This window comes from Taeniopygia guttata, chromosome 3 (genome assembly GCF_048771995.1).
Source record: "Taeniopygia guttata chromosome 3, bTaeGut7.mat, whole genome shotgun sequence".
NCBI lineage: Eukaryota > Metazoa > Chordata > Aves > Passeriformes > Estrildidae > Taeniopygia > Taeniopygia guttata.
Window position 1 is genome coordinate 31,360,892 of NC_133027.1, and position 22,367 is coordinate 31,383,258.

The following is a 22,367-nucleotide window of genomic DNA, read 5'->3' on the forward strand; positions in this document are numbered from 1 at the left end:
TTTTGACTTATCTTCAAATATATCCTTAAAATTTTAATATAGCAGCATAGTTTCCCTTAAAAAAAAAGCTGCAACAACAAATATTAATATGAATTTTAGGCCTTTTGCCATCATAACGTCAGTTATCTGTGCTATTGTGGACCTAATCTTCTTTGCCCTAGAAAATTTTTATAAGGATTAGGAATGAATTTTCTGACAATGCTTAAACAGCATGGTCATTGTTAAACCCTGCATTTAGATTTCATTTAGCAATATTTTTTTTTTTTTGTTATTGTTTGTCTGGATGGCATATAGCATTTTAAAGTAATAGAAAATGTTGCTTAATAAAGGTTCCTTTTGGAATAGTCAGTACATATGGTACTGCTCCTTTAATTTCTAGTTTTAAACCTGACATTTTCTAGATTTAAAGGGTCTGGGTGGAATCTTAATTGTAGAAAGATTCAGAAATTAAACAATGTCTATATTCACTTAGGTGGTAAGGAAAATAAAAGGAAATAATGTGAGTTAAATTGTCAAAAATATCCTGAAATACAGAACCAGAATAAAATAGTAACACACAAATGTCTGTCATCCATGGCTGTATAACCTTTCAATCACAGCCTGTACAGGAATTCGTTCAGAACATGTGTAATATTTTGTTTTTTTACTTTGTAATGGGGGTGGAGAGCTTTTGAATGGGGGAAAAAAACCATTGTTTTAAGGAATTTTTGTAAGGTTATGTGGATGAATTAAATAAGCTGTAATGACATTGTCACCTTAGGTTGATGCTCCTATTTTTGCTGTAGTCTGGGTTTGAATGGAATGCGTTTTGCTCGACTTCTCTTTTGGCAGGAAAACTCAAGTGCAGGTGGATGCCTGCAGCCTCTTCCTACAGGCTGAATGGATTGCAGCAATTTGGTTCTGTCAGTTCAAGCCTGTACTTCAGCATGGCTCTCAAAGTGGCTCTGGCATAGCAACCCTTCAAACCAGTTTACCCTGCATCAGGCAAGGAAGGGACTTGGGATATGGGTCTTCCACATCCACTGTGCTGTGGGGCATGGGAATTGGGGAAAATCTAGCTCTGTGGAGATAGTAACATAAAAACTAGAAACAGTAGTTAAAGTTGGGAACAAAAATTATATTTTGATGCCATTGATCAGCAAATTGTAAAGTCAGTGCCTGCAGATTTGTCACCATTTAACTGAAAACGTCTGGCTTTGGTTAGCAATTGGATAGCTGAGCAAATTTCCTGAATTAGGGCTTGTTTAAGATGATCTTTGGCTCTGAAAAATGCTATCCAGCGGATCTTTTATGGATATTGTAAGTTAATATGTTACTTACTGCCCTTGTCATGAAGAAGAATACTCCACAAAATCTCCTTACATATAGAGGTCAATTCACTATCCTATGATGTCAGAGGAAGTACAGAAATCTGAAAATCTGACAGTTTCTGCACTGTTAGACTTGCATTGATGTTCTCTCTTGATTGTCAGTAGATTCTCCTCGTTCAAGGCCAGTTACCTGAATGATCTATCTCAGGAGTTGTTGACTTTTTTAGTAGATAAGGTAACTAAGATAAATGCATTGCAAAATTACCGAATCACAAAGGTTGGATGGCAAAGATCGCAGCCACTGCACCTATGGAATTGAAGGCCCAGCCTAGGTTTTCTAGGGTGAGTGTTTCTTTTGTCTCTTTCCAGTTTCACTGTCACAATCATTTTCCTCAGAGGGGTCAAGAACAATCGAGTCAGTCCCAGGTGGAGGCAGAGGAAATGAAACACCAGCACAGTACTAAACCATTGACAGTGGAACTTGGAATGCTGGTTACAAAAGCCATAAATGGCAGGGTGATTCTTTACTGGCTTTTCCACACTTGTGTGCTTGAAGGGATTCCTGTCACTTGGTTGTGCAGAAATGCTCTTCTGTCTGCCAACCTGCTGCAAAATGGTGGGTGATGTTCCAGGAACAATGTGGTCAAGCCATGGAATGCCAGTGGGAGGCACACACAGCCTGCTCCCGTGTGTGCTTTTACATGGTGTTATTCAGATGGATGCAAGTCACTTCACTTCACTTTGAATTGATTAGCTTGGATCAAGGTTTGAATCGAAAGCTGTGCAGCAACAACAGCATGACATTGATTTAGCTTAAGCTAAATAAAAGATCAAACATATTAGCTTCAGCATATTACTCTGTTGATTTGACAACCTAATTTCTCCTTTGGTGCTTTTTTAATTTTTATGTTACCTGGCTAGGAATATAAACAGAATATTACAAAAAATTTCACAATTGGTCGTATGTCAATCTGTAACCCCTTCTCAGAAATGTGTGAATTTTTGCATTTGTGTATTTATGTATAGAAGTCTTTCTCTGGTAAATGGTCAAACAATTTCTTTGCAAAGTTGTAACTATTTTGCCAAAAAATCTGAAAAAGAGACTGAAAAACGTTCAGTCTCTTCACTGGGCAATACTTTACTGAAGAGAAGATGTACTTATGCTGCATGTGTTTTAATTAACTCAGTCTTAACTAAACACTGCACAGTTAAGATCTAGACCAGCTATTAGCAGGAAGATTATGAAGGGCTAAAATATGATGGTCAGTATCTATCAGATGGGAAGTGTAATGTGCCTCAGAAGATAGTGGCAATAAAATCATTTGCAAGGGTAAAAACCTGCAGAGATTACAAAGGCAATGCTATCCTGTGCAAAATTTGAAAATGTGTTACAACTTAATTATGTATTTTTACTAGGAAAATGGAATGATGTCCTGTTTTACAGTTAGTTTCCTATGCTTTGATGCTATTAATGGATGTAAAAGTAAGTAGACCAACTATTAGCACTTTATTCTTAAGCAGTCAGGTGAACCTTTGGGGGCAGCCAGAAAGGCTTGATGTGTCTGGGGCTGGGAGGAATGAAATCCACCCTTAAGGATGAGCAGTGCATGCTGGAGTTGGTGGTACTGTTCTTCTCTGCAAAATGCCCTTTCTGACCTGAGAACATTCTTCTGTTGCTCTTCTCTTCCCTTATTTTCAGCAAATACTTGCAGACACCTCTGCCATCTGAGGGTTAGGCAGGACTTGGGCAGAACTCATGGCTAGGGATAGCACTGGGTAAAATGGGCATAGAGAACTGCCTGCTAGAGGAGCAGGGAGGAGTTATCACATAAGGGAGTGGGAGACAGTGAGAGCTTTAACAACACCATGAGGCACAAACAACCTTTCTAAATGTATTTGGGAAAACAGTTCATTATTTTTTTCACAGACACGTGTATGTCATGGGAATGACAGGGACACTTGAAATAAGACAGAAAGCAAGCCCAATATAGTACATATAGACTATATAGTACAGTCTCATTTACAAATTCTGAGGTTGTAGCAAGCAAGAATTTTTCATCTGTTGATATTTGTTACAACAAAATCCCCTGCCTTGTTTAGCATGTGCGGGTGAGGTGAGGTGCATGTTCAGGACCCACATCTCAATGCCTGCCCTGGAAGAAGAGGAGGTCATCCTTCAGGGAGGAATGCAGATGGGTCAGTGGATGTGCTGTGGAAGCATCAGGCACTTGACATACTTGGTCTTTTGTTTCTTTTGCAATAAATGTTTCTGGCTTTAGGAGAAAGCTGGGTATATGTTCCTTGGTCAGTAGCAGATGATCATTGTCCCTTGAAATATATACAGACTGGACACTGTTCTTGAAAAAAAACATGTCTTAACAAGGGCATGTCTGTGAATAAAGCAGAGTTAGACAATTGTATGTTCCTCCTGCTGATACAGGAGTGCTACTGGGGATACTTAAAGTCAGCAGTGTCCAGGGATATTTTGTGGCTTTTGCTGTTGACTGACATGGGAGTGTGAAAGAGATTGTTCAGTACCTTGGGTTTGATCCAGAATCACAGGGAAACACTTGATTAAAAGTTTATTTTTATTATTATTAACAGATCCATACATTGTTAAGTATGAAAGAGCTGTAAGCTCTCATTAGCTTTACTATTTATATTTTATCCCTTTTAAGCTTCTCTTTGTTTGGATTGCTTTCTCATTTTAGTTTCTAAATAGCAGGGTTTTTGTATTTTGGATGTCCTGCATTGTATTTTGGAAGTCCTGCAGTATGTAGATAGGCTGCAGAAAACCATCTGTTTGTACAGAGGAAGGCTACCTCTGCCACAGAAATAGTTTTATTGTTGTATCATTTGTATACGATTACAGTAGATTAAATACTTTAGTAAATTCTATTAGCTATAATTCTCTAATCATCTGGCTTTTGGAAATACAAGTTCTGCTTTCTGTTTTATCTTGAACATGTAATTTGGAATACAAAATGTTATTTCCTGGAGGTTTCTATTTGGAGTATATTTTTCTTATATAAAATTATGTTTCCATGCGCACATCTGTTACATATGAAAAGAATTAAATTGTCCTATTAATTTGTAAAAAGTGGTAAGTTTTTATCAAGGGCCATTTGTGTTTTCAGTGTGCTAGAAGTAAATCTGCAGCTTGGGATGTTTTACATAAATTTAAAAAGCCACATTTCCAAAGCATAATTGCTTTGTCTATGCAGTTGATTAAACTTGTTCAGTGCACCACTGCTGAATATAAATAATAACTGCAGCAGTGGTATTGATTACTTAGGTGCCTGAGCTTGTGTCTACTGTTGGCTTAAAAACCCTAAGAAACTTCTTTCCTGTTCTATCCAGATAGGAAGGAGCTTTCCCCCCCTGCCCCCCCATCTTGTTTCCTGGGGATGGTTGATTCTGGATTCCTAAAACCATTAACTCCTTCTAAAGGCTGAAACTCCCTGTCATTGCAGGGAACTAATGCAGTAATCGATGCTTGCACTACACTGCAGAGATTTGTTTTGCTGACAAGAGCTCTCGTTAGCCCTGCTTGGTGTCACTGGTGTTGGGTGTTTGACACTGCAGAATAATTTGGCTTAGGATCAGGACGCAAGGACCTCATGACTTCTTTGAGATCGTCTCCTTCACACTGAGGTGGATTTTTGCTGGCATTACGGTTTTGCTACAGTTGCAGGCTGGATTCAGCAACCTACTAGATGCCAGCTGTGCTTTAAGCATTCTCTTGCTGAAGCTGCTATGTTTGCTGGGTTCCTTCAGTTTCTGCTCCATACGTTGCATTCAGGGACAGGTAAATAAGGAGCTATATAGTGCTGAGGTTTTAATGATTTTTTAAATATTTCATATTTTTAAACAAAATTGTGTCCTTTTATGAACAGATTTATTTAACCGTGCAGTTTTAGTGGAGATTTTGTATCCTCAGAATGTTAGAGTGTTAATTGTAGCATATATTCAGCTTAAAGAGGCAATAAAGAACAATTTTGCTTTTACGTCTGGGTTTCAGTTATGTTTATATTTTGATAGCTCATGTGTTAAATATAATTTTACAGTAGCAATGCTATATGGAATGAGCTTTTAAAAAATTCTGTATTTGGAAACTGCACATCAAAATAGAAATGTGTTTCTTAAAAGTAATAATAGTATTCCTATTGCATCATGACTTCTGCATTTTGGAGAAGTAAAGGATAACAAATTTAGAAATTTAGTTCAGGAAACAAATGAAAATTCCTGTGTATTATTTCTTTTTGGCAGAAGACAATTGACAAGTCCTCAATCTCCTGAATTATTCTTTTCTTAGGAGCTTGAAAAAGTTCAGAATTGAATGTGATTCTGTTACTTTTCTCTTTTGCATATTATTTCGGGGGAAAAATCATCAAACTCGTGTACATAGAATAAAAATATGTTTGTTTATCATAAGATGCAGTTATTGTTATTATAATATATGGATTATAATAAATGTACAGTTCTGGTTATTTTGTACATTATTTCTGCATGATCATATTGATGCACTGCACTTTGTGCTCAGGGAAGGACATCAGCTTTTCCCTTTTGTATTTGAAATAAGGTCCTCAGCTAAATCACTGAAAGGTCACAGGGGAAAGTGAGATGAAGCATCCACCTCTGCAAGTTCCTTGGGGATTATGCAGTGTGTTGAGAATAACAAATGCCTTTAAAATCCTATATCTAAGTCGTTGATAACACTGTCTTTAAAAATTGATTTGGAAAAGCAGTTTTTTCACTAGAAAAATTAATCCTAAAAATGTATGATAGAATAAGTCATGAAAGAGGTTTTATGCTCTTGAAAATGTTTTAGATACTATATTTTAAGATATATATGTTACAAATCTATTTAATTTCAACAGAGTTTAGAGGAGAATTAGAGTTTACTGAGGGCAGAATATTGAGGGATACTTTGGAGAAAATGTAATTTAATAGCAGTCAAAAAGATGGAACAGAAGCAGCAGCAGGAATATCAGCAAGACAGAACGCTGAGGGTGGGAGAGACAATGGTCAGCCTTCACCCTCCATGGAGTTTAAAGGACAAGACTGGAGACACCTTTGGCAAAGGTCACAGCCTTGCACTCTCTCATGCTTAATAAGTTGTCTATTGGTACATAAAGAAGCTAAATCCCTGTTTCTTCTTCAAGTTATTCACTATGTAGATGGCTGTAAACTGCATTCCAGACGTCTCCTGTGCATCTTGGCACAAGTAGACAAAGGTGAAATAGGATTGGGGTTGAGAAACACAGAGCAGTGACAGCCTGTGTTGTTGTGCTTCAAGGCTGTGCTGTGGGCAATGGACAATCAGCAGCATGTCTCCAGACTTTGGAATAGCATAGACCTGGCAGATCTAAAAAATGCTTCAAAATCACAGAGCCCCATACCCCCTGACTAGAGAGTTTAATGGTCTATCAAACCAGGCTATCTATAGCTCTCTGTCCATTAAATGTATATCATCTCTCCCCCATAATGACATTTCAGTATACTAAATATTCCTCTCTGAAAACTGAACTGTGTGCTGCAAGGACAAAACCTGAGAGAATGAGCTGTCATCAAGGTCAGCTCTTATGTCAGGGTATTGGTTAAGTACAAGGCTGCCCAAAAGACAAAGTATGATGGACAATAAAATGAAACAAAGTCCACAAAATGAACAGCAAAACCTTAAGTTCCTCATCAATCTGACCTTTGGAGGTATTTTTGTAGTAAAAGTAGAAAAGGCACTGAAGTCTTGGTCTCTGGCCAACCCTGTAATTCCCAAAAGGCAAGGATATTGGTTTTCCAGCAGCAGACAGGCTTATGTGCCATCCTCTCCTGTTACTGTTGAGATCAATTGCATCCACCTCATCATCTTCTGCACTGCTAGTTCTCAACTGGTGGATTTCTCCCTGTTTCTAAACTTGCTTATCCTGGTCTGATTGTGGAGCCATTTCCTTGTCTACTCTGAGCCTGATCCTCTATTTCCAGTTTGTTTTTTTCTAGTTTGTCAGGATAGCTTTGAAGTCTAGTTCTGGCCTATGATAAGAAGCCATTCCTTTGTCCTTGGGATCAAGTCACTTACAAGTCTAATATGTTTCTGTTTTATTACATGGAACAGTAATGTGAGTATTGACTAATAGTATGTTCCAGACAAACACTACAGGCCTGCTTAATGAATACTTCAGGGGGTATTTGTTATCAGTTTTAGCCAAATATGGTTAGAATATATATATAATATTATTTTCTAAATAAATTTTCACTCTGTGCTATACACTTTTTCTGGTGTGGCTCTTAACATGGCATGCTCATAAACAAAACTCCTGCTCATATGAATATATTTGACATCTGCTGATAGAGCCAAATAGTAGCAGGTTCTTTACATAATATTCTAGATTGGCAACTACTTGGTACTAGATACTAAGTAGTAGAGACTAAATAGTTGCAGAATTATTTCAGTTGTTTTTGCATACATTGCTGTTTGCATTATATTTTGTGTTTCTGCTTATGTGTCTGTCTTGTGTGCTTCCTGGTACTTGTTCACTGCAAGGTACACATGCAAAGGGAACTTTCCATTGATTCTTCTAAAAAATGAAACAGTTATGATTTCGTTGGTCAGTTTTTGACTGCATTTCTCCCTCTTCTGAATTGGCCTGGTTCTACTTCTAATATGTAATATTGGTATTATTTCTTAAATGCTTCTATGATACCTGGATTCCTTTTGCTGCTGTGGCTGCTTCCTAATTTTCTGTAAGGTTGGAGTGTTTTGCTTTGGTTATTTGAAAATAAGGGTTTTTTGGGGGTTTTTGGTGTTTTTTTTTTTGTTTGTTTGTTTTTGGTTTTGTTTATGTAGGAAGGTTCTTGGCTTTTTTTCTGCTCAGCTTCATTCTCTTTTTGAAGATCATGAGTTTATTCATTATCACATTCTTAACTATTTCCTCTCTACTGGTGGGAAGCAAAGCTCCAAAGATCCTTTGCTTATTGTTTTGCAAGTGTCAGTGATCTCTCAGAGTGCACTCAGAGATTCTCCCTGCAGTATTGCCCTCTGAACTGAAGAAACACAACCTCTCATTATCTTCTACTGCAGCATAACTGAGGATACTCATGAATGATAATTAGAAAGCCCAAAACAAACAGAAACAATAACAATAAAAACAAAAAACCCCAACCTCAAATCAACAAAAAAACTAAACCAAAAAAACCCCACAATACTTCTAATGTGTGTGCTGCTGCTTTACAGCCTTACAGTCATTTTCTTTTCTGTTTTCTTCATCCTTGTTAAAATTCTAGCTAAAGTTAGGTAGTGTAGAAACAGCCTGGAGTTTGAGGATTGTGTATTTTCAGCTTTGATTTTAAATGAGAATTTGTTAATAAATCAGTTTTTAGCAAATACTGAAATAAAAAAAATCTTAAGATTTTTTAAACTCTCAGAGGAAAAATACCAAAGGAGACCAAAATGGAAATATTACCTTTTTTGCAATCACCACCTACTCAATTGGTTTAATGTGCAAAGGAGATAGGGAAAAAACCTAAACCAATCACAGGGAAAAAAAATTGTGTTATGCTGAAGAACAGCATGGTGTATTTGATGTGCTGGGAATTCTTTCAAAACAGCAGAAAAAATATTAAGAGCCTTTATTGTAGTAAGTATCTGTATACATATATATCCAAAATTATGAGTTCATTTGACTTTTTGGGATGACTTGCTGGACATTTTAAAAATTTCATTATAGGCTGGACAAAAATATTATCAAGAAATCATATCAAATCTGAAAGTGTTAATTATATGAAACAGGAATTCAATGAAACTGTTGACACAAGTTAGTGTCAATATTGAATTGGAATTAAATGGAAATAATAAATTTATTCAGAGAAGCTCTACATTTCCAGAAGGACATCTCCCTTCATCCATCTGCAAAATTAGATTCTACTCAAGAGAGGGATCCCAGTCAGCAAAATCAGAGACAACAACTGGACAGCAATATTTTCCTTAAATCTTTAAATGCCACAGTATCAAAATCAAAATGTTTGCCTGCTGATTTTAAGTTCCTTATGCTAACCCTTTTTCTGGCATCCTCAAGAAAATATTTTTAATCAACTTTGTAAAATCACTTTCAGATTAAAAAAAGTTCATGCATCTTGCTTAATATTTTACATCTCTAAGTCTGTCAGACTTTGTCATGACCCTACAGAATATACTTTTGAGGACCATCCCTCTGTGAATCATACACATTCTTGGACTCACATGCTTGCAATAAGACTCACACATCCTCAGAATAGCAGTTTAGATGGTTTCCGAGATAAAAATAAGAATCTAGCTGGAAAGGTGTTGATGAACTTTTGAAGACTCTGGGTGTTTGGGTGAAGTTACTAAATGTTGGCTGAGGGAGTTCATGATAAGATTCCCTAGACATTCAGGAAACTTAGAACAGCTTCCTTATGCCTCTTGTGTCCATGTTAAAATATTTGGGAATATTCAAAACTCCTAAGTTTGATCACTAGATAAGTTGTGATTTTTGGTTTTAAGCTTCCATTGTCAAGATTAGTAACCCTTGCCTTCAGTAATTTATAAAGCTTTAAGAAAACACTGAAATAATTAAGGTAGGAGGTTCATTTTGTGAAATACAGAAATGGGCCTAATTGTGTTTGTGTTGGAAGGTCTTTTGGAAACCTGTCTTTTGAGCAACCTTCATTCATCAATGAACACAAGTGCAGTACTTCGTTATAAAAAAGTATATGTCTAACCTGTACACCTAGTTAAACGCAAATCACAATCAATGGCATAAAAGTTCTTTCTTAAATAAATATCTGGATAAGAAACTATTTTAAACAGATCACAGAAAATTGTCCTTTATGTCCAGACAAAAAAAGAATGCATTGAAAAACTTTTCCATAATCAGCAATGTGCAAATCATTCCTTTACAAAATAAAAAATAATTATGTTTTTGCAACTCTTTTAAAGGAACAACGTTGCCATGGTAACTAGGGGAGAAGTTAAATGGATTTTCCTTTTCACTGGATTTTAGCTTAATATTAGTGACCTTAACTATCTACATAATATTTCTTCAGGTCACTACTTCCTTGCCTAATTATTTCTATGTTTCTTGATTGAAAATGTCAATCAGCATCGTTTTATTCACAATGTAACTACCAGTTCAAAAAAGATTTCCAAAATAAGGGATTTGTTTTGAAAGAAAGCCATGTTTATTTTGTATGAGAAGAAGTATGAAATGTCCTTATCTTCTAAGTGCAAAAGTAAGGAATAACAATTTTTTTTCAGTATGTTTTGAATAAGCCCAGGTTGTCACATATCAACATCTGAAAGCCTACTTCTTGATAAAGCTGTGTAGACCTTTTTCCAATGTTTTTTATTTTTTGGTTACCCAGAAATTTAATTAAGATACAAAAAAGTTATTTTGTATCTCATCATTAAATGAAAATACCTAAATAAATACTAAATTGAGGAAGCAATTTTAGAGGCTACTTCTAGTTTTGAGAGCTGTGTGCCACATTTGTATCTGAAATAGGAGTATTATATATATAAATTATCACTTCTAAGGTGTACTAGTCTTTATTTTAAGTTTGGAATCTTACAGCATGTTAATATTCAGCACTTAGGACATTTACCAGCAGGGAGCTAAATTCCAGTGTAATTATATATTTTCACTACAAAATAAAATACTAAATTTCACAGCCTCGTGATGCATACTTCCCACAAATTACATGAGCCATCCTATCCTTGAACTGTGTAGATGGTAAAACACAGATACGGTCCTGCAAGGATTTAATTTCTTAACTGTAGTTATCTGAAGTAGGTTGTTCATAGACTAAGAGATAATGAGCATTTTTGTGAAGTTTTCTATATAAATAGGCAATAGGTAGCTTTTGAATTCTCTACTTGCCATCTTAATGCAAGGGCTGTTTGCCAAGGCAGAGGATACTCACATATTCTCTTAATGGGGTTAGTTAGCAGCTTGAACTAGAATGATTTTAGCATATGTTGTTTATACACTGAATTATTTTTCTGCTAAAATGATATAATGTTTTTTCCTGGTGTAGAGGTAACTTCCTACTCAACAATAGGGTGTACCATATCTGTAACAGCAACTCACCAGAGGTATTGCCCAAGCAGCCAGGGATCAGGTTAGGAAAGCTAAAGCCCCGATAGAGTTAAATATGGCTGAGGACATCAGGGGAAACAAGGAAAGTAGCTACAGTGTGTTAGTAATAAAAGGAAGACTAGAGAAAATGTGGGCTCTCTCCGGAAGGAAAGAGGAGGTCTGATTGGAATATGGAGAAGGATGAGGTACTGAATTACTTTTTCCCTCAGTCTTCACTGAGAAGTGCTCCAGCCACACTGCCCAGGCTGCCACAGGCAAGGGCAGGAACTGGGAGATGAAGAAAGTGCCCACTGCAGCAGATCAGGTTTGAGACCATCTGAGGAACATGGAGGTGAACTAGTCCATGGGGCCTGATGAGATGCATCTGCCACTCCTGAAGAAAGTGATAGATTAAGTGATTAAGCCACTATCCATCATATTTGAGAAGTTCTGGCAGTCTGGTGAGGTTCCCAATGCCTGGAAAAGTGGAAACATAATCCTCATTTTTAAAAAGAGAAAAAAAAAGGGAGGTGGTGGGAACCACAGGCCAGTCTGACCTTTGTGCCCAGCAAGATCATAGAGCAGATCATCCTGGAAACTCTGCTAAGGAAACTGGAAAATAAGGAGGTGATTGGTGACAGCCGGCAGGGCTTCACTAAAGGCAAATAATGTGTGATCAATTTAGTTGCCTTCTACAAAGAGGTTACAGCATAAAGGAAGAGTAACATCAGCTACCTGGACTTGTACAAGAAATTTGACACTGTCCCATATATGGCATCCTTGCCTCTAAACTGGAGAGAGATGGATTTTATCAACAGACCCCAAGTACAGACTGAGTGGAGAATGGATTGAGAGCAGCCCTGAGAAGGACTTGGGAGGTGTTGGTGAATGAAATGCTCAATGTGAGCTGGCAGCTTGTAGCCTAGAAAGCCAAATACATCCTGGACTGCCTAAAAAGCGCCAGCAGGTTGAGGGAGGTGATTCTGTCCCTATACTCCATTGTGGTGAGATACCACATGGAATGCTGGATCCAGGTCTGGGCTCCCAATATAGGCAGGACATGGACCTCCTGGAGTGAATCCAGGGAAGGCTATGGAGATGGTCAGAGGATGGAAGCATGTCTCCTGGCTGAGAGAGTTGGGGTTGGTCATCCTGAAGAAGAGGAGGCTCTGGCGAGACCTTCTAGTAGCTCTTCACTACCTAAAGGAGGACTACAACAAACCTGCAGAATTTCTTTTTACAAGTGATTGTAGTGATGGGACACAGGAGAATGGCTTCAAACTGAAAAAGAGCATATTTAGACAAGATCTTGAGTGTGAATGGAGTGAGGTGCTGGAAGAGGTTTCACAGAGAGGTTGTGGATGCCCCATCCCTGACAGTGTTCAAAGCCAAGCTGGATGGGGTTAGGAGCAACCTGGTCTAGTGGAAGATATGGTTGGAACTAAGCGATCTTTAAGGTCTTTTCCAACCCAAGCCACTCTATGATTCTGTAGGTTAATTAGAGAGATGTAGTCTGACTACTCAGTTTGCAGAGTAATTTTAGATGTAGCCTGTGAAAAATATTTGTCTAAGTTTCTTAGTTATCTGATAGAACTGCTGTATTAATTAGCAGTAGCATGCTGCTAATGGTCAATTAAGTGCCTAACATGGGCTGACTGACACGTATTAATTTCTGCTTCTTTTAAGTAACTCCTGCAGATCCAGCACATATGAATTTGAGCAATTTGCTGAAGCACATTCTTTGCTGAATATCAGTGGTCTCTGAATACAGTCTGGATGGATTTAGGAAAACATCTCGGGTTATTTTAACCCCAGTATTCAAGACTCTTTGGAAATCAGCATACCTGTTCATAGGCAATAACAGACCCTCTCATATTTTGTGCTTGTTTTGGCTTTGTGAGAGGGACAAGTGAGGCGCGTTTCCCGCCTCCCAAGGCAAAGCAGGGGGGCCATCGGCCACACCCCCTCCCACAGACAAGGCTGTTTTTCAAGAAATTCTCAGCTTTTCAGGATCGTACTTAAAATCACAGTACCCCAGCATTAGCTTTTTGTATGAATAGTGCTGCTGAAGACAAAGGATTTTTGAGAAAATGGATTTTTGGTTGTATGAGTTAGCTTTCCCTTTATTTTGAAAGCACACTTATTGCAGATAAAAAAACAATGAGAATTTATTAAGACTTTTACTCCCCATCTAGAATCTTGATGGAAGGCTGCAAAAGACTTACGGAAAAAGCTCAACACATTTGTGTTTTGTAAGTTATTATTGTATCCATGTGCATCCAAGAGTAAAGTAATTGAACTGAAGCATGTTAATAGGAAAAGCATTACCTTGCTGTTAGGATACAACTTTTAAATTCTTCCCTTAGGAAATAAAGTTTTACAAATATATACTCTGTTTTACTCAGCTGGTCTTATGGAAATCATACATTATAACTGAAAATGCCTTTTTAGTAATATGTTTTAGAAATACATCAGTAACGTACAAAAATGATGCAGTATATGTGTATTTTTTTGGGGGCTTATTATTTTTAAGTTGTTCATGTTTTTAAAGAATGGTTTAAAGACTATTTAAAAGTAGTTTAAGCCTATAAAGCTATTATTTGCTCCTTATAAAAGTAGTTTTTTCCTCTCTTTAATGTCTTAAATTTTTCTTGCTTTACTAGTTATTTTTAATGACTTTCACCAATAGAGTGTTCTCTGTGTATAGGGATTTTTGTTTTCAGTTTTGGTGGGGTTTTTTTGAGAAAACCTGAAATTTTGAAGCTATGGTCTTAGTAAGTTTTTGCATGTTACCTACCTATTCCCAGATCTCCATAACGCTGCTGCTGTGAAGTTATTTTGTGCAATTAAAGAGTGAGTTCTGGAGTGTGGCAGTGCAAGAATAGCATAAATAGGCATCAGGCAAAGAAGCAGCAATGGCATAGGATGACCAAGGAGAAATTATTTTCAAAGATATAACAGAGTACTGAACTGCAGATGTCCCTAGTATCAGTGTTGCTGGCATAAAATATTTTTAATGCCCATTTGGGGTTTTTTTTCATTGGTGTCTTAACTTTTATGTTCTATTTGATGAGTGTTTATGAATAGATTAACTGACATTTTCCAGTGTATAATCTTTTTTATAGTTATAAATTGCCCCAGAGATCTGTGTGCCAGTGGTCTGTATCATACTGAATTTTAATGGAACTTTAAAAATTGAGTTGTTTTTAAAGAATGTGTACTTTTCTTCATCCAATTTACATATTCTTGTAGCTTTTAAAGTATTACCAAATGGTAGACTTACCACTTTCAGTGACCTTCAGTCAAAGTGTTTGATTTGATAGCTACCTTTATAGCTTCTGAGCATATCATTCATGTTCCAGCTCAGTAGAGCTGCATTTGCAGTGCAGTTCCTGCCCTCAGTTTTTGAGAGGAGAGGGTGAGAGAATTGGTGTTATGGCCAGCTGCTGTGGATGTAGCTGGTGCTTGGAATTTTGCAAAGCATGGGGCAGACAGAAGGGGGGAAAGAGACAGACACGTAAAGGTTCAGATGTGGGGAGGAGGGTGCAGGAATGTAGCTTAGCATCAGAGGATTTGAGGCTAAAGAGGGATTAAAATACAGAAAGAACAGTAAAGCTAGAAGCAGATGGATGACAGAAAAAAATGGGCAGGGGAGAAAAGGCAGCAATAGGGTAGGTAGATGGTGAGAACAGGAAAATCAGCAGGTTAGATAAGACAGAAGATGTATGAGAGAATCTTGCTACAGCAGGGACTTTGTGGAAAAAGATGCTAGGTGCAAGAAGTAAATGGATCTGCAGCAACCAGGAGGAAGACCAGCAAGGAAACTAAAAGCAAGAAGCTGAATCTAGGAAGGAAGACAGGAAAAGAAAGCAGGGAACAATGGGGGTGAGCAGAAATATGTTTGAGGACTTGGATGCATTCGTCTGCATGCTGGAGCTGACATTTATTCCCTCCTGAACTGTTGCTTTCTCTATTGCTAAGCAAATAACTCTGAAACAAGAAGACGAGGTGTGTTGTGTTTGGCATGTGACAGGCCAGCCCACACAGGAGACAGTTCATTTTTGGTGTTACTGTTGAGTCCATTACTGAAACTTGGGGAGCTTTGTATCATAGAGCTTGCTGCCAGCACTGCAGGTGTCAGTGTAGTTTGTGGGTTTGTTGTTCTCGTACTTTTGAAGTTTATAGAGGCACAAGGAAAGATCGTAAAAATAAAACTGAAAGATCTTTAATGTGATTTAATGTGTTTTCCAAACCTGCAGAACTTAAGTAGCTAATGAAACCAGAGACTGCCTCGTGCAGTTATGCATATGATAGTAATATGCTGTTTAAAAATAAACTTGAGCATATGATCATGTAGATGGTAAGCTACTAAAGGTTGTATGAGTTACAGAGAATGTTGCAACTTGTATTTCATAATCATCATCTAGGTATTTGTAGAGAAAGAACTAAAATATCTCTGCATGTGAAGGTATCTTCTTCTCCCTTACATGCTTTATTTGGGTTTCTATTCAATCCACTACTATTACTAAACACAGGCACCTAACAATAGTGTTACAGAGATCTCTTTTATAAAGTAAGATATTGAAGATATATTGCCTCTGTGTCCTGATAGGCTGATGGCTTCCAGACCACTGTAATTTGTGGTAATTTTCTTGAGGTACCCAGCATATAAGTTTGTCCCAAGTGAAAGAGAAGATTGAAGCCTTGTACCTGCTGTTGGTACTATTTGCTGTATTTGTGTGACTGTTCCCTCTGGTACTCTATTTCCTGCTCCTGTGCCTCTCGCTCTGTACAGTACCTGTTGTCACAACATTGATCTTTGCAGATTCTAGAGCATGGTTTACTGTTCTGTCCTTAACTATAACTAAGTGCCTTTTTTGTGGAGTATTCCCTCTCGTGTCATCATTAGCTGTAGTCCTGTGTGTTTATTATGGAGATGATGGGGAGGAGGAGGGCTGTAAATGTGATGCTTTGGGGTCCATTCTTGGACTGAGCAAAGGTAAAAATAGACAGTGTGCACAACCAATTCTAAGGTGCAATTCATGAAAAAAGCAAACTAATTATAAAATATAATTATTTTATATTAATACACTATATTGTTTTCAAATTGATATATTGATTTTTATCATAATAAAAGTTTTGCATTTGCTTTATCAAATGATTGCACTTTAAAATTCATGCATGCAGAAGTAATCATTCATACATCTTTCTCTGTTTGAGAGATTACACATTTCTTTCTATTCATATTCTTCCAGGTGACTTGGATTATTACTGGCTGGATCCTGCCACGTGGCACAGCAGAGAGACGTCCCCTATTAGTTCGGTAAGAAATAGAAAATAGGGATTCATAAGTATAAGTTAAAATGTTTGCTAATTATTTCAGTTTGGCATAGACATTTGACTATAAAAAAATTTCTACACAAATCATATGAATATTTGTTTTAGACTACCAAGGAAATGGAAATGAGAAAGGAAGTTTTATCAAAATGCATATTTGCAAAATTACCTGAATCTTAACTTGACTGTAGTTCCTTTATAGACATGGAACTTAATATCACCATGAACAAAAGAAAAGTAGTTGTGAGTGTGATGCTGCTCTGGGAAAGATTAATGATTTTTTTTTTCTTAAGACATGGAATTGGAAAGCATAATTTTGTTTTTATTATATAATCAACCCTTATATAGTATAACATATGTTATTCTAAAGAACAGAATTTCTGAATGTGGTTTTCAGAGCTGTGTAATTTAAAAATAAATATTTAATCTTATTATCTAAGGTGTATTGAAAATGTTTAATTTTATTGAAGTTTGAACTGGATTATAGTTCTATCTGTAGACCTAATGCAGAGATTTTCCTACAAGAGGCATAAATGTTTAATGCAGCCAGGGTCCAACAGATATACTGATAGAAAACTCGGGTGCATTATGTAACACATCTGAAGGATGTTTGTGTCTACTGTGGCATGACGATGCAGTAATTTTATTGGTTTATACATATGCATCTCAATACTGGAGGATGTTCACAGTTTTAAAATTCCAATTCAATTTAATTGCTTGTTCTTTAACAGCATCCCGTAACGTGGCAACCTTCCAAAGAGGGAGATCGCTTAATTGGGCGTGTTATTCTTAACAAGAGAACAACCATGCCTAAAGAATCAGGTGCATTACTGGGGCTAAAAGTAAGTATTAGATGGTTTATGTGCTAAATGCAAAGAAGTTCCACTGACCTTAGACATATAGGTGTAACACATTAAATCAGAGGACTCTCTAATCATATGGTCTTTTGACAAAAAATGTATTCCTCTCTTTTCCTAAATTTTGAAAGTTATACAGATAAATTATGACTATAAATACATTTACTCCTTCTATACAGTCTTCAGTCATCCATGACAAAGGGGCTGAACCATTTTGATTCAAAAGGGTATATTTATTCAGATTCCTGTCAGCAAGATACGTACTACACATGGCAATACATTAATGGAGTCCTGCCTTTTCTAGCTCTGCTGTTTGCAATTTAGTCAAGTAATTAATCTTATAATTCACAATCATAAATGTCATCTGGATGCAAATGCTTACAAGGACTGTGTTTAAAAGCCACACGACCATTTGAAAACAGAATTTTTGTAGAAAAAACCCAAATATTTACACAAAAATCCTCTTAAATCATAGTAGGGGTTATATTAAATGTAATTCCAGTTAATGTAGCACCCCAAAATTAAGATATTGGCAACACTGTCTAATTGATTTAAATCTCCAGTTTACATTTTTAGCAGAGTTTTAGGTTTATGTGTCAAAATTACCAGAACACTTAAAAGAGAGTTCTGTTTCTGAAGCTAATGGGGAATACAGTGTACCAGTTCAAGCATTTCTCTCTCTTGTATATTTTTAAATCTATGGAGCAACAAAGATGGCTGATAGAATTTAATTTGGGTGTCCTTCCCTCTCCACTGAGGACAACAGAAAGAATGCAAGATCTGAAATATTCCCACCTTGAAGTGAGATATTGTGGCATGGAAACACAAAAGATGAAACAGCTTCACTCTACTAAATGTTCAGTAGTGTATAGCAAAAAGCAGATCTTTGATGCCAGCAAACGATTCTATTTGAATATGTGAGAAAAAAAGGTTGCTCCAAGTAGGCAAAATAGATTGTAGAGTTGAAGAGCTTCTCTTGATTTTTCAAGTTTTAGTTGTACGTAATATGAACTAAGGCCCCCATTGATAAATTTTACACACTATAATGTGACAATATTGTTGGCAGATAGGCTTCTGGATACTTTTTTGATATTAAAGCTCCTGCTAGTTATTGTGATTGCAACATGGGGAACAAATACCTAATGAACCATCATTCCACTCTTTCATTTTATTATAAACTCCTCTGGGATCTTCCTGACCAAAAATAAACCAGAACAAAAAAGCCCCTCACCTGACTGGAGAGAGTAAGATAGTTAAAGAGATAAGTCAGCAACACTACATTTTCTTTGTATTTTATATAAAATCTGGCCTCTTGAGGGCACTTGGTTTTTTATTGATGTTCCTGATCTCTATATCCTGTAGTCATCTTCAAAAACAGATCTCTTCAGTTTCAGTTTCTCTTCTGTTCAAGAAAAGCCAGAAGTTTCCAGCTTGTCGTGTCATGTTCTTGGATGAGTGCCTATGTTTTAGCAGTACCAACATTCTTGTGAACTAATTGCCCATATGTAATAGTAGTGAATTTGCTATTTTTTCAATTGATGTACCAGCTGCATTTTGGGATTTCATACACTTGCAATTTAAATTTGAGTATATGACAATTATTTGTAAAAAGTGCATTTACCCGGTTATTTATTAAGTGTTCTTTCTGCAACAAAGGCACTCAGTAAACTGTGTAAGACTGATTGCTCAAAAACAGTAAAAGGAATATGAATTTTATTCACTGTGTGTCAGTTTTACTTCTTTTTGTCTTTAAACTTCTTTAAAACCCAAATTGACAATAGGTTTGTCTATGAACATTTCAGGTGTAATTTTAAAAATAATGTGAAAACTGATTAGTCTATATATTTGTGTTTTATGTGACTTCTGCTTGATGGCTTGGAGACTCACAAATTTATGATTAACTAGGTTGTTGGAGGAAAAATGACAGAATTAGGACGACTTGGTGCCTTCATTACCAAAGTGAAGAAAGGTAGCTTGGCTGATGTGGTGGGGCATCTCAGAGCAGGTAAATCAATCAGTTGTGTATAAAATATATTGTCTTTTAGTAATGGCCTATTGAATGTAACCTTTAATTTATAGTAACATTTGTCATGTGTTATGGTAATGTTTTTTAAATACAGAACAGTACTGTAATGTTATGAAATGCCATGGTTGCCTACATTTCTAGTTTATTATGAACACCAATTGCTTGGATGTATGAGCAAAACAAAAGACACTCCTGAGGGATGCTGGTAAGAGGACTGAATGACAGTGGTAAATTTTTGTTTGCTAGCTCAGGAGCTGCTTATTACACTCCACAGAAGCAATGCAAACATTTTTTTTTAACTTATTGTGGCAAACAAAATTAACATCACTGAAGGATGACACACTGCATACACAGTGGATTTTATTAGTGTTCCTTTTAGTGTTAACTGTTACAAATGAAAATGGAAAATAAGCCAAAAAAAGGTCCTAAACCGTTTCATTTCTATTAGATGTATATATTGCACTTACAAATAAATGGCTGTGCTAATGGCACTTTTCAAGCTTCTAAATGATGTGAGAATTATGCACAGCATTTGGCTTTCATAGTCACTTCTTAATGGTTTATATTTTTACTATAGCTCTAAGCAGCTACTTTCCAAATGTTGTCTTAACAAACCAAAGTACCTATGTAGTGTCTTAAGAACCCAGAAGCTCCAGTGTGAGTGTGGATGGCTTTAGGATGATTGCCTGAAGCAGATAGTAATAAATAACTAGAAAGGATGATGAGTCTCTAATAAAATTCTACTTTTTTGTAATTTTTAGTTTTTTCTTTCTTACCAAATCAGAAGTTGTTTATGGATTTTAAATGCAGATTATAATTACAGGAAATTAATTTGTCTCCATTCATCTTAAACCATTTGGGCTGAAATCCTGATTTTCTATTTCTGATCTAGTGTTTTTTTGTTTTTTTTTTTTTTAATGAAAGCTATTTTTAATTTCTAAAACTTGTTTTAGTGCCAAAATTATTTCCCAGATAAAAGATATTGTTTTGCACGTGTCCAATGTGTGAAAGTTATTTCATCCTATTGCACAGGACCAGAGCACACAAAAAAGGCACCGATGAGTCCTTGGAGTTAGTAAAACCACTTTTTTCCTTATAAAAAACATCCAAAATCTAGGTAGTTGATAAAACTTTGAGTAATTGTACAAACTTCATAAACGTTAATAATTGCGAATATGAAGTCTTGCATGAGGAACAGAGCATCCTTGTGCAAGAGTAACTTGGTTGGCTGGGAGCCAACCAGCTAAAAAGCACCTTGACAGGAAACTCTTTCATGATATAAATCATTTTTATGTTACTTGAAAATGTAGATTTCATTCCTTATAAAAAATATGAAAGTGAGTTAACCTCTCTTTAAATTCAAGGGGATGAAGTTCTAGAATGGAATGGTAAACCCTTGCCTGGAGCTACAAATGAAGAAGTTTACAACATTATTTTAGAATCAAAATCAGAACCTCAAGTTGAAATCATTGTTTCAAGGCCTATTGGGTAAGGCTAAAGACTTACTTCTTTACCACAGTTATTAATTCTGTTAATAGGAATCTTTCGGGGATTATTTGTGATTTAATTATTTTTATTGCTTAATAATGGAATACAATTTTCTTTCTGTTACTGACATTCTGTATAGTCTGTTTTCTTCACTACCATTTACAGTCTTGTGCCTTCGCAGTGACGTATAAGCATAAGTATTGTTTTCTGTGTGGTCAAAGTACTATAAAGGCTTTTGCCAAGTGGCAAAGGAAAATTGGTGGATTAGTACACCTGTGCATGACAAACTTTTGGTTTTCAGGCTTTCAGCCTACTAGATCAGAATAACTTATAAATGTCTTCATGAGTGGAGGGAAGCATTGCAGGATTCCAGTAAGCCAATACTAATAGGATTTTAAACAGGCCTTCTTTAAAAAGAATAAAAAAAAGAAACACAAAACATTTAATTGAAAAGACTGTACTGACCCTGAAATGTTTGTTGTCAAACATGGAAGCAAAAGATTCAGTTAAAAATTAGCATTAATGTGTTATGTTTATAATCTCTATTTTTTTTTTATGAACTCAGGTTCAGAGTTTCGTGACAATAATTCTTATATTCTCAGTTTCCCCAATATGCCTTAGAAGGTGTTATAGTTTGACACTGTTATGGTTCCCGATCCTTCACCCCCTGACCTACCTCCCCAGGCCACATGGCTCCCCTCCCCCACCCAGCTCACCACTGGGCAGGAGAGGTCTGCACCCTCTGATGACCAGACCAAAGAGAGCGAATTCTCCTGGGAATTCTGCTTTTAACCCCTCTGTGTTCTCAGAGGCGTGTCTACCTTCAATTGGTCACTCTAAGTGTCAGTATCTAAACCTGACCCCTAACTGGATTGACCTCTTCCTTCTAAAGAAATTCTTTTTCCGTGTCAAGCCACAACACTCCACCCTTTGCCTCTGAGAACACAGATTATAAAAATCATTATAAAAATTACATTCAACTAAACACATGCTTTGCTCTTATTCTTCTTTGATCTTATCTCACAGCTTTTATCTTATTACTATTTTATCTTTCTTAAAATTCAATTTTTCCCGGTCAGGGAACCAAAAATGTCATGTTTTGACACTGGCACAATGCCAGCACCCCCATGAAAATGTAACCTATAAATTGAATGCTGTGAAATGTGATCAAGAACAGAGCAAAGCAGGCTAAAATAACAAGGGGAAAACTTTATTACACTATTATTACTAGTACTATAAAAGAAAAAAGGAAGAAAAA

The 22,367-nt window shown here is 36.4% G+C and overlaps 1 protein-coding gene across 44 annotated transcripts in view; it reads left to right on the forward strand.

Moving 5' to 3' along the window:
* The window catches only part of RIMS1 (regulating synaptic membrane exocytosis 1), a 364,651-nt gene that overhangs the window by 218,929 nt on the left and 123,355 nt on the right, over positions 1–22,367 (forward strand). For 40 of the 44 annotated variants that reach the window (XM_072926549.1, XM_072926565.1, XM_041715055.2 and 37 more), the window contains 4 exons: positions 16,657–16,724; positions 17,470–17,580; positions 19,501–19,600; positions 20,986–21,109. In XM_072926549.1, coding sequence (XP_072782650.1) covers positions 16,657–16,724; positions 17,470–17,580; positions 19,501–19,600; positions 20,986–21,109 — 403 coding nt within the window. Of the gene's footprint in view, positions 1–4,766; positions 5,119–16,656; positions 16,725–17,469; positions 17,581–19,500; positions 19,601–20,985; positions 21,110–22,367 lie in introns of those variants that run through there. The other 4 variants (XM_030267443.4, XM_030267444.4, XM_030267445.4 and 1 more) reach the window with 4 other exon arrangements.